Genomic DNA, 13,311 nt, shown 5'->3' with positions numbered 1-13,311 from the left:
TTATTGTGGGGGGAAAAGGAGGAGGAAGAAATATTAGGTATATTTGTTGTCTCAAATTATTTATAAAATTAATAAAGGCAGTATATAAATAGTCTAAAGAAAAAACAGAGTTAGAGTTATTAATATATAATAAGGCAAAGAAAAATATGGACAATTAGAAAGGGAGGAGGAGGAAGAGGAAAAAACCAGCAAAAAGTAAAGTATTTTTTCCAGCATCAGGAAGACTGGATTTTCAATTATAATATTTTTCCAACAAAGCTTTTATTTTCAAGAATCTATGGTTACGATAGAATCAAAGAATTGGGAAAGAAAGAACATGCAATATATATAGTCAAAGAACACGGAAGTTTTAGTCACTACAGTTGTGAAAAGAATCCAGAAAAGAAAAGACACTCAGAAAGCCAGACAATAATTGATTTTAAACCTATGCCTGCCAGATAGAAAAATGAGGACAAAAAGAAGCACTTGGTTCATTTTGCCAGAGGTCTGGTAACCTTAACCCTAATCAATAATCCAGCTGCAGCATTATTGATCAGAGGACATTCCTGACCTATTTTAGTTGATCAACTTTTTATTGTTTTTTCCCTCTATAATCTTACAAGCATCACAATCCTCATCTATTTTGAATGCAATCCACGTGGGAGGTGCTACAGTATTCAACCAGTAGAAGGGTACAAGAAAAATTCTAAATCAGAGTTTTCCAACCTTGAAAAAACACATGGACTTCATCTCCCAGAATTCCACAACTATGCTTGCTGGAGAATTCTGGGAGTTGAAGTTCACACCTCTTAAGGTTCCCAAGGTTGGAGAACCTTATTCTGGGAATAAGATGGAGAACTGCTAATCCTAAGAACTCATTCCACTCATAAATTTCAAACTAGGAAGAACAAAAGGCAGGAGTATTTGGGTTTGAATGAGACAGGGTGATTCTGCAATAAAAGTCTTCCTAGGAAAGACCTTGGTGACATGCATGTCTTATTACAGCCAGCTCTGTCATTAGACCGGAGAGGAGATGCAGAGTTTGCAAAAGCTTTCACATTATAGGTTGTTTTTTTTTCCAAAATGCGGGCAAGCAATGGCACTTCCTGTAGTTGCAGTTTCAGCAAAATAGGAGAGAAATAAAAGCAGTGTTGCAATGACTCCGCTTCTCAGCACAGGAATGTGATTTTGCAAGCCGTCCTGAGTGACATACATATGTGTGAGGGAGGGTGGGCGGTTATATAAATCTGTTTAGTAAATAAAATGTAATAAATGAAAATACCACAATGCTGGGATGGAGAGTACAGGTAGATCATAATTGAGCTCTAAATGTATATTACTAAGTGAGACATTTGTTAAGTGAGTTTTGCCCCATTTTACGACCTTTCTTGCCACCATTGTTGTTGTTTTTTAAATATTTTTTTATTATTTTTACATTTAAAACAATGCAATACCGTGGAGTCTTGCCACCATTGTTAAGTGAGTCATTACAGTTGATAGGTTAGTAATATGGTTGTTAAGTGAATCTGGCTTCCCCATTGACTTCGCTTGTCAGATGGTCACAAAAGCTGATCACGTGACTCTGGGACACTGCAACTGTCATAAATAGGAACCAGTTTGTCAAGCATCTTAATTTTGATCATGTGACCAAGGGGATGCAACAACAGTTATAAGTGTGAAAAATGGTCATAAATCACTTTTTCCTCCAGAATAATAGAGTTGGAAGGGACCTTGAAGTTTATCTAGTCCAACCTCTGCTCAAGCAGGAAACTGTTTCATTTCAAACAGATGGTTGTCCAGTGTCTTTTTAAAAACCTCCAGTGTTGGGACATTCACAACTTCTGCAGGCAAGCTGTTCCACTGATTAATTGTTCTAACTGTCAGGAAATTTCTCCTCAGTTCCAAGTTGCTTCTCTCCTTGATTAGTTTCCACCCATTGCTTCTTGTTCTACCCTCAGGTGCCTTGGAGAATAGTTTGACTCCCTTTCCTTTGTGGCAACCCCTGAGATATTGGAACACTGCTATCATTTCTCCCCTAGTCCTTCTTTTACTTAAACTAGACATACCCAATTCCTACAATGTTCTTTTTATATTTCAGCCTTTATTTGACAGAATTGTCCAATGGAGGAAAATTGAATTGAAGCATATTAAAGGGAAGGAAAGGAAGGGAAGGGAAAGAAAAAACATTGACAGAAAATTGAAAAGTAAATAGTGGAGAAAAAGATACTTGTTGCCGGCTTATTTTTTTTTTGCATAACAGGATGCTTTGGCTGGCCCTTATGCCTTGATGTTTATTAAAAGACCATGAAAAAGTTTCTTTCTGGGTTATTTTCTGCTGATTTAGTTGGTAGCCAAAATAGAAGAGTCAACAGTAAACGTTAGCATTTGATGCTACTGTACATGAATTTTTGCATGTTCTTTGAACTGTTCGGTGGGGGAAAGAAACAAACAAATCATGGTGGGTTTTTCTAAAGCCAGATGAAAAAGACCCCAATTTGGAAATTCCATTCATTTCCTCTATGCTGGCTGGGGAATTCTGGGAGTTGAAGTCCACACCTCTTAAAATTACCAAGGTTGAGAAATCCTGATCCAAAATCTTCTTGCCACAGGCATGTCTTCCGTTTTATTAAACTATTTCACTTTCATTAACTCTCAGGACACAGCACTTTCGATCACACATCAGCATGGGAACGTATCCTTCCTCTTTTATTCTGCCTGATTTTAGTATGGAGAAACCCAAGAGGTAGTAGCTACAGTAGTTGCTCTTTCAGCATCAAGACAGAAAATGAGGCCTGTCATTTGATTAAAACATTTCCAGGCTGTCTTTTCTGTGTACTTTTCTTAGGCCGAGATGTAACCGAGCTCATCAAAACTATTTTTTTTAAAAAACTAAACCAAAATGAAATAGTTTATAAATGCAATTGTGTTGAGTAAGCTAATGGTACTGTTGGAAGAAAATTCCAGATCCAGTTCCAAGCCAAGAATAAAATGGAGGCAGATTGGAAAGCAAGTTGATTTATTTATGAACAGAACCACCAACAGCATGTGATTCCGGGACAGCTGACAAAATGGAGTTGAGAGTAGGGTGGGTTTTTATACCTTTTTGATTTCTAGGGGGTCATGTAGGTGTCATGGCTGGTTTTGTAGGCAAAACGGGAAATGCAAATCCTAGGTGTTTGTCTGAGCTAATCTTGTCAACCTTTGTATTGTCCCTTATCTGAAGTTTCTGTCTGACCCAGTCTTTCTGAAAGGATTACCAAATCTGCATTTCTAAAAGCTGGCTGCCTCGCTTTCTGCTTGGGGGAGGGATACTGGTGTTGTTGTTTTTTGCCTCTCTTAAAAATATTCCCATTAGGGGAAATGTTCTATCCTGCATTTTTAATATTCCCAAAAATATTTCATTTACTAGGAGGGTGGGTGGGATGCTGACTTTCTACAGTACTCTTTCAGTTAGGTTAATATCAGCAAAGACACTCAAGATGCTAAACCATGGTGTGAAGTGATCTGACTTGAGCAGGTAGTGTGAATGATTGCAAGCATTATGGTTTGCTAAACACAGTTTATTATTTAAATGTACTTCATTCAATAAAATTAGAATGGTTAAGGGCTGGGATTAGCAAGCAGTCATGCCTTATAGATCAGTTGTGCTGCCTGGGGAATTCTGGGGGTTGAAGTCCATTTAAGTCTTGTGTTGAAGTCCTCTTTAAGTTGCAATGGTTGAGAAATATTGCTATAGAATACATGGTGTCTGCAGAACTGCCCAAAATCAATAAAATGTTATTTAAATGGTATATCAACCTGTATCAAAACTCAATATTGTAAGCAGCCAGTTCCAGAGGAATGTCTGCTCTTTTCTGTCTTCTGGGAAGTATTGGAAGTAATTTCTAAGTAGGTTGTACAACGAATAAATCCAGAACTAAGAGATTCCAGGTTCAGCAATGTGATTTATCGAATTTTGGATAAAGGTTCAGCACTTCTGCTGGAAGGCTTGGATCAGAAAGTGGCGATCAACAGAATGCATGAAAAGTACAATTGAAGATTTCTCCATTTCCTATTTGTGTGTGTGTGTGTGTGTGTGTCCAACATTGTGTGTGTGCACACGCGTGCGTGCGGGTGTGTGAGATACCAGTTTGGGTTGCTCTATGTGTCTTGTTGATGTGAGTACATCAACCTCAGTTAGCCCAACCTGGGTATTTTCTGTTAAAGTTACCATTACATTTTGTATAGAATTTGGTGCATATTCTAATTTATTTACTGTATTTACTTACTGGGTTTCTAGGTCGCTGTAGTCATAATGCTAAGCAGCAAACGCACCTAATACAACAGCTGGATAAAAGGAAAGTTATAAATAGTCAGGGGTGGGCTTAAAAATTGTAAGCAACGGGTTCTCTGCCTGGGTAGGCGTGGTCATGGTGGGCATGGCCTAGTTGGCCTCATGCACTATGGGGGGGGGGCATTTTTGTCCTCCCTGGACTCCAGAGGCTTTCCTTGAGCCTCCAGGAGGGCGAAAATGGCCTCCCCGGACTCCGGAGACTGTCTGGAGACCGGAAATGGTCCCATTTCGGGCCTACTGGAACTTCAGGGAGGCCCGTGTTTTGCCCTCCACGAGGCTCCACGCGGGCCCTGCACTTACCTGGCGTCACAAATGACCCGTGTGAAGACTCCTAGGTGGGGAGGGGGGTGCAGTGGGAGAGGAGGGGGGGTTGGCAGGGCCAGCTAGGGGTGGGATTTGTGGGTTCACCAAACTGGGCAGAATCCTTAGCTAGAGGATCGCCCCAACCCATGCGAACCCGCAGCAGCCTATCCCTGGACATAGTTCCTAATATCCGAGGCTCCAATAGCACAATTCCCCAGCTAGGGGAAGCAAGATGAGATATAATATCAAATCCAGAAAATACAATAGAAAGTTATTTACTTAACAACTGTGACAAGAAAGGCAAAGCTCACTTAACAAATGACTCATTTAACAACAGAAATGTTGGACTCGGTTGTGGTTGTAAGTTGAGGACTCCTATATTAGAAGAATATGTAAAGTTGCAACAGATCTGTGTAGCACTGAATATAATAGACAAACAGGATTAACCTTTGGCTTTCAAGCTGTGTTCACACCAGGCAATGCTTCCTTGGCCTGTTTATGTATATTTTTACTATCAAGGAAAAAAATTAAGAATCCGCTCACGTTAGAGGAGTTGAATCTGAACTATGTTGGGTTTTTTTTTTTATTTCAATTCCCAGAGGGGAAGGATGTCTGCAACCTCCCCAGAACCACACAGCACAGTAATAACTGCACTTTTGACAGTGAATTAGGTGTTGCTTTCCCTTTGTGGGTGCAAAGTGGAGAGATAGGATCAAAGTAGGCCTCTTCCTGTGTGACAGCTCAAGTATCTGCTTGTAAAGTTTTCATGCAGATCTGGAGCTCCAGAACTTTTTCTAAAGCCTTCCAAAACCAAGAATGGGCTTTTGAAACAGACTCAGTGGTGTGACGTACTTTGATGGTTACAAAATGGCTGAATTCATCCTCTATCTAGCCCAGCACTAGCAATTTCCCAAGCCTTCAGACCAAACTCTTTAAGGCCTATTATACCAAAGGCACCGGTGACGCGGTGGCTCAGTGGCTATGATGCCGAGTTTTTTTATCAGAAAGGTTGGCAGTTCGGTCGATCAAATCCCTAGCGCCGTGTAATGGAGTGAGCTCCTGTTACTTGTCCCAGCTTCTGCCAACCTAGCAGTTCGAAAGCACGTAAAAAAAAAAATGCAAGTAGAAAAATAGGAAACATCTTGGTGGGAAGGTAACAGTGTTCCGTGCACCTTTGGGGTTTAGTCATGCCAGCCCCATGACCACAGGGACGTCTTTGGACAGCTCTGGCTCTTCGGCGTTGAAATGGAGATGAGCATCGCCCCCTAGAGTCGGGAACGACTAGCTCATATGTGCAAGGGGAACCTTTACCATTACCTTTTCCTTTCCTGAAGGCTCATTTAAAGTACAGTGCACACATCTGTTTATTGGCAAACAAACTAGAAGTAGTCCTTCACTTGCAACAGTTGGTCATGTGATCAAAACTCAGATGCTTGGCAACTGACTCGTATTTACGACAGTTCCAGTGTTCGTGTGATCATCTTTTGCAAGCTTCTGACAAGCAGTTAAGCAAATCAGCGCAGTTGTTAAGTTAGTAACACGGTTGTTAAGTGAATCTAGCTTCCCCATTGGCTGCTTATCAGAAGGTCGCAAAAGGTGATCCCATAACCCCAGGCCACTGCAACGGTCATAAATATGAGTCAGTTGCCAAGCATCTGAATTTTGTTCACATGACCATGGGGATACAGCAGTGGTCACGAGTGTGAAAAACAACCATAAGCCTCTTTTTTTCAGTGGTGTTTTAACTTGGAACGGTCACTAAACTAATGCTTATCCGTCAGAGATTACCTGTATTACTAATACATTTACGTAAGTATTGGGTTTTTAATCTACTGTATTTTGTGTAAATGAGTTCAATTATATTTGTCCATACAGTACAAAAATCTACTTCTGTAGGCAATCTTCTACAGGTAGTCCTCGACCGTTCATTTAGTCATCATTCAAAGTTAAAATGGCACTGAAAAAGTGACATGACCATTTTTCACACTTACAACCGTTGCAGCATCCCCAGAGACATGTAATCAAAATTCAGATTCTTGGCAACTGACTCATATGTATGATGGTTGCACTGTCCCGGGATCATGTGATCACCTTTTGCAATCTTCTGACCCGCAGTGTCAATGGGGAAGCCAGATTCACTTAACCACCGTGTTGCTAACTTAACAACTTGCACTGATTCACTTAAGGATATTAAATGGGTCAAAACTCACTTAAGAGTTGTCTTTCTTAGCAACATAAATTTTGGGCTCAATTGTGGTCCTAAATTGAGGAATACCCCATACATCCTCAATCTTGTTGATCAGTAAGCAGAGAAGAACTCGATGAAGTAAAAGATCCTTACCCTATCCCTAACCCTAACCCATCATTTCCCAAAGCCCAGATAAGCAATCCATTTCATTTGGGATTCAGTGGAAACACCTTGAGTTTTCCAGCAGACAGGGTAGAACCATTTTCCTTCCATGTAAGGCTTCAATATTTTCATGCTTTCCTTTCTCTGACGTTTTGATAAATTAGGAATGGAATCTTGCCAGCTTTGCAGCTTAATTTTGATTATGATTGTGAGACTAGAAAAAGCGCAGAGAAGAGCAACCAGGATTATAGGAGACCGGAGACTAAAACATATGAACAATGGTTACAGGAACTAGGCATGGATACTCTAGGGAAGACGTGATAGCAATGTTCCAATATTTGAGGGGCTGCGACAGAGAGGAGGGGGTCAAGCTATTTTCCAGAGCACCTGAAGGTCAGCCAAAGAATAGCGGATGGAAACTGATCAAGAAGAGATTCAACCTAGAAATAAGGAGAAATTTTCTGACAGAGAACAATCAACCAATGGAACAGAGGTTGCCTTCGGAAGTTGTGGGAGCTTCATCACTGAAAACTTTCAAGAAGAGATTGGACTGCCATTTGTTAAAAATGGTGTAGGGTCTCCTGCTTGGGCGGGGGTTTGGATAGATGACCTATAAGGTCCCTTCCAACTCTGTTAATCTGAAATCTAATCTGTGATGGCCAAATAAAATTAACAATGAATGGTCGGGAGTTGGGACAGTGGAGTGATAGTTGCATGCTGATCTTCATACTCAGCTTTTGATTAACAGGGAGCTGTGTGAATGATCTCATGTGACATCCTTGATTTCAACTTTGGTCCTAGTGAGGACACTGGTTGCTTGATCTAAAAGCATCTGAGTGTTTGGAGAGAAAAAATGGTAGTGTGGGAATCTACACTACCTAATCCTTGAGGGTTTTTTTTTGTGTGCATTAACAAGATAGTATATTTTAAAGTTGCTTTTGATAGTGAGGGAACAAATAATTGCACTTAGATCAGCATTTCTTTTGCCACTATTAGGCCAATGTGGTCAGTGATTTTCCACTCTCAGAGAGAAATAATAGAAAGGGAAATCCCTTTTCGAAGATCTTATGAAAATTCTGGTATCTGTTTTAAATAAGAACCACCCACATTGAGTTAACCTTTCAGACGAAGCCTCTTCGTATGCTTGAATAGATTCTGAAACTAATAGTTGCCTTTCTTTAGTATTCATTGTGGCAGAGGTGGTATTCAGCAGGTTCTGAACAGTTCTGGAGAACCAGTAGTGGAAATTTTGAGTAGTTCAGAGCACTGATAAATACCACCTCTGATTGCCCCTGCCCCCATCTACTCTCTGCCTCCCGGGTCCCAGCTAATCGGGAGGAAATGGAGATTTTCCAGCAACCTTCCCCTGGAGTGGGGAGGGAATGAAGATTTTACAGTATCCTTCCCCTGGAGTGAGCGGGGAATGGAGATTTTACAGTATCCTTCCCCTGGAGTGGGGAGGGAAGGGAGATTTTACAGTATCCTTCCCCTGGAGTGGGGAGGAAATGGAGATTTTACAGTATCCTTCCCCTGGAGTGGGGAGGGAATTGAGATTTTACAGTATCCTTCCCCTGGAGTGGGGAGGGAATTGAGATTTTACAGTATCCTTCCCCTGGAGTGAGGAGGGAAGGGAGATTTTACAGTATCCCTCCCCTGGATTGAGGAGGGAATGGAGATTTTACAGTATCCTTCCCCTGGAGTGAGGAGGGAAGGGAGATTTTACAGTATCCCTCCCCTGGAGTGAGGAGGGAATGGAGATTTTACAGTATCCTTCCCCTGGAGTGGGGAGGGAAGGGAGATTTTACAGTATCCTTCCCCTGGAGTGGGGAGGAAATGGAGATTTTACAGTATCCTTCCCCAGGAGTGGGGAGGGAATGGAGATTTTACAGTATCCTTCCCCTGGAGTGGGGAGGGAATTGAGATTTTACAGTATCCTTCCCCTGGAGTGAGGAGGGAAGGGAGATTTTACAGTATCCCTCCCCTGGATTTGAGGAGGGAATGGAGATTTTACAGTATCCTTCCCCTGGAGTGAGGAGGGAATGGAGATTTTTGCAGTATCCTTCCCCTGGAGTGGGGAGGGAAGGGAGATTTTACAGTATCTTTCCCCTGGAGTGAGGAGGGAATGGAGATTTTACAGTATCCCTCCCCTGGAGTGAGGAGGGAATGGAGATTTTTGCAGTATCCTTCCCCTGGAGTGGGGAGGGAATGGAGATTTTACAGTATCTTTCCCCTGGAGTGGGGAGGAAATGGAGATTTTGCAGTATCCTTCCCCTGGAGTGGGGAGGGAATGGAGATTTTACAGTATCTTTCCCCTGGAGTGAGGAGGGAATGGAGATTTTACAGTACCTTTCCCCTGGAGTGGGAAGGAAATGGAGATTTTGCAGTATCCTTCCCCTGGAGTGAGGAGGGAATGGAGATTTTTGCAGTATCCTTCCCCTGGAGTGGGGAGGGAATGGAGATTTTACAGTATCTTTCCCCTGGAGTGGGGAGGAAATTGAGATTTTGCAGTATCCTTCCCCTGGAGTGGGGAGGGAATGGAGATTTTGCAGTATCCTTCCCCTGGAGTGGGGAGGGAATGGAGATTTTACAGTATCTTTCCCCTGGAGTGAGGAGGGAATGGAGATTTTGCAGTATCCTTCCCCTGGAGTGGGGAGGGAATGGAGATTTTGCAGTATCCTTCCCCTGGAGTGGGGAGGGAATGGAGATTTTACAGTACCTTTCCCCTGGAGTGGGGAGGAAATGGAGATTTTGCAGTATCCTTCCCCTGGAGTGGGGAGGGAATGGAGATTTTGCAGTATCCTTCCCCTGGAGTGGGGAGGGAATGGAGATTTTGCAGTATTCTTCCCCTGGAGTGGGGAGGGAATGGAGATTTTGCAGTATCCTTCCCCTGGAGTGGGGAGGGAATGGAGATTTTACAGTATCCTTCCCTTACCATGCCCACCAAGCCATGCCATGCCACGCCCACCAAGCCACGATCAAATTTCATTACGTTTTGTTTTTTAAAATCAATTTCTTCTCCGCTCCAGATTAATAAGAAATAATTCAGCAGGCAGGGAAATTTTCCAAATGAGTACCCTATTAGTACCACCTTATCAAGCCTTAGTAAGACCACACCTGGAATACTGTATCCAGTTTTGAGCAACTAAAATGATTAAAGGCCCAGAGATTAAAACATATGAAGAACAATTGCCGGATTTGGGTTTGGTTAGTCTAGAGCAGTGTTTCTCAAACTTGGCGACTTTAAGTCCTGTGGACTTCAACTCCCAGAATCCCCCAGCCAGCTGGCTGGGGAATTCTGGGAGTTGAAGTCCACAGGACTTAAAGTCGCCAAGTTTGAGAAACACTGCTCTAGAGAAAAGAAGGGCTAGGGCGGCCATGATTGCAGTATTCCAGTATTTGAGGAGCTGCCACAAAGAAGAGGGACTCCACTTATTTTCCAAAGCTCCAGAAAGCAAGACACATTATAATGGAATGGAAGAAAACTAATCAAGGAGAGAAGCAACCTGGAATTAAGGAGAAATTTCCCAAAAGTGAGAACAATTAACTAGTGGAATGGTTTGCCTTCAGAAGGGTTGTAGGGTGTTTATCACTTGAGGTTTTTAAGAAGAGACTGGACAGCCACTTGTTTGAAATGGTATAAGATCTTCTGCTTGGGCAGGGGGTTGTACTAGGACCTCCAAGGTTCCTTCCACCTCTATTCTGATTGCCTGATTGAGATACAAATAATAGCCTGTTTTTGGCAATGGGGCCACAACATTTATATCATTTTGAGGCATCCCACAATTGCATGATCTTGATGATTGTTTTGACAAAAACCAGCAGTTACTTCCAGTTTTCTGCAAAAACCACGTGCCATTTCTAACCACTGCTTCACTTAATGACTACGGCATTTGCTTAATGATCAACGCAAAAGTGTTTGTAAAATCGGGGCAGGATTTACAACCGTCCCAATTTATGGCTGTGGTGGGCAGGCTTTATTATGGTTGTATGTCGAGGATTGCCTGTACTTGGTAAACTTCAATAACTTATTTTACTGAGCCATTATGTTTCATCTCTTGCAGCCTTACTATGTTAGGTGCTACCTAGAAAGTAAAATAAGCTGTTTTAATTTTAAACCCTCCAATAAGGATGAGAAGGAAGAGGAAAGAGGGAAAATTAACAAAAAGGTTTGGAAAGGAAAATCATGGAGAAATGGCAGGGTGTGCATGGTAAAATTGTAGTGGGGAATCAGAAAACGTAAAGGTCTTAAAGCAGGGGTGTCCAAACTTGGGAACTTTTAAGACTTGTGGACTTCAACTCCCAGAATTCCCCAGCCAGGCTGGCTAGGGAATTCTGGGAGTTGAAGTCCACAAGTCTTAAAGTTCCCAAGTTTGGAAACGCCTGTCTTAAAGAAAAAGAAGAAAGTTGGATTGAAAAAAAAGATTAGATTGCAGCTGCAGAGAAAGCCAGGATAGAAGCCATCAGTGTACTGCTTCTAGTTATTATAATTTAGTATTTATTTAGTATTTATTTATTATAATGTAGTGCAGGTATATAGTACAGTACATTACTATAATATAGTACAACCTATGATGATAATGGAGTCCTGAATTTCTGTCATAAGTCATGATGGTCATACAAGGCGCTCACATGACAGGATCCAATTTTATAACGTTTTTGTGGCTGTTGTTAATTGAACATGTTGGTCATTAAGGGAACACCTCAGTCATTTCGTGAATCTAGTATATGAATGTTTTTTTCCATGGAAACCCACCGAAAAGGCTGGAAACCAGCCAAAATGTCATAAATCATGGCCCTATGATTGCAGAATGCTGCAACTTCTTGTGCAGCCCTCAGAACTCTGGATCTGTAAGTACCTTTTGGGGGGGGGATCTGTTATAACTTCAAATGGTCATTTTTGTTTCTCTACCCTGAATAAAGGCGACCCCTCTTCTTTTTTACAGGCCCCTCACGATCTTTGGGGTACAACATTGATCCTTCTCCGATGATTCTCTTCTCATCGAACCACAGCAAGCACTTTGGCTATCAGGTCCTCCAACTTGGAAAAGGCTCCGAAGCAAAGTAGGCCACCATCCTTATTCCCACACTCGATATATCACAGTCCTCCACTTACGACCCTTTGTTTAATAACCGTTCAAATTTGCAGCGGCGCTGAAAAAGTGACTTACAAATGGTCCTTGCACTTGTGATTGTCCCTGGGCAGGTAGTCTTCGACTTACAACAGTTCATTTAGTGACCATTCAAAGTTACAACGGCACCGAAAAAAGTGACTTATTACAATTGGTCACACTTGGGACCATTTCAGCATCCCCATGGTCATGTGATCAAAATCTGAATGCTTGTCAACTGACTCATATTTACAATGGTTATGTTATCCTGGAGTCTTGTGATTCCCCTATGACAGTGATGGCCTAACCCTCACCCTAACCCTAACCCATTTTGTTGTTGCGTACTAAAAGCATGCTTGCATGTGCAACAGTGCACACGCATCCATAATGTATTGTGTGTGGGGGCCCTACACACCCTAGCCCAGCGATGGCGAACCTTTTTTGGCTCGCGTGCCACAAGTGGGGGGAGCGTGTGCAGGCGTGCCGCACTCATAATGCACTGCGCGACCCCCCCCATTTTTACATGCTTTTTTCGCCCTCCCCAGGCTCCAGAGGCTTTATAGGAGCCTGGGGAGGGTGAAAAGAGCCTCCCCCGCCCTCCCAGAGGGCCTCCGGAGGCTTCAGGGACCGTCCGGAGGCTTCCCTGAAGCCTTCGGAACGCTTAAAACGACCCTCCGAGCAAACCGGAAGTGACTTTAAGTGTTCCGAAGGCTTCAGGGAAGCCTCTGGAAGGTCCCTGAAGCCTCCGGAGGCCCTCTGGGAGGGCGGGGGAGGCTCTTTTCACCCTCCCCAGGCTTCTATAAAGCCTCTGGAGCCTGGGGAGGGTGAAAAATGGCTTTTAAAAAGGTGAACTCAGTTGGCCAGTGCGCGCATGCGCGCTGGCCAGCTGACAGGGCAGCGCCTCGCGTGCCCTGACAAATGGCTCTGCGTGCCACCTGTGGCACGCGTGCCATAGGTTCGCCATCACTGCCCTAGCCCCTGCAAATGGGTGTGCACCAGTGGTGGATTTCAAAATTTTTTAGAACCTCTTCTATAGGTGTGGCGTGCTTTGTGGGAGTGGCTTGCTGGCCATGTGACCGGGTGGGCATGGCTTGCCAGCCATGTGACTGGGTGGGAGCGGCCAACTTGTGAAATGTGGTGAAACTCACTTAACAACGCTCTTGCTTAGCAACCAAAATGTTGGCTCAGGAACTCTGCCATTTGAAGCACGCAAGTCTTAAAGCTGTCAAGTTACAAGA

At 42.9% G+C, this 13,311-nt stretch overlaps 1 protein-coding gene across 1 annotated transcript in view; it reads left to right on the top strand.

The window, feature by feature from the left end:
* ITGAL (integrin subunit alpha L) overlaps positions 1–13,311 on the top strand; it is a 103,188-nt gene that overhangs the window by 24,877 nt on the left and 65,000 nt on the right. The window contains exon 2 of the mRNA XM_081931993.1: positions 11,909–12,026. Within this exon, the coding sequence (XP_081788119.1) occupies positions 11,909–12,026 (118 nt within the window). The remainder of the gene's footprint in view (positions 1–11,908; positions 12,027–13,311) is intronic.

The sequence above is a fragment of the Natrix helvetica genome (assembly GCF_964273705.1).
Source record: "Natrix helvetica genome assembly, chromosome: Z".
NCBI classification, from domain to species: domain Eukaryota; kingdom Metazoa; phylum Chordata; class Lepidosauria; order Squamata; family Natricidae; genus Natrix; species Natrix helvetica.
Note: the sequence above shows the minus strand (reverse complement) of the source record. Positions and strands in the feature narration are given on the sequence as shown.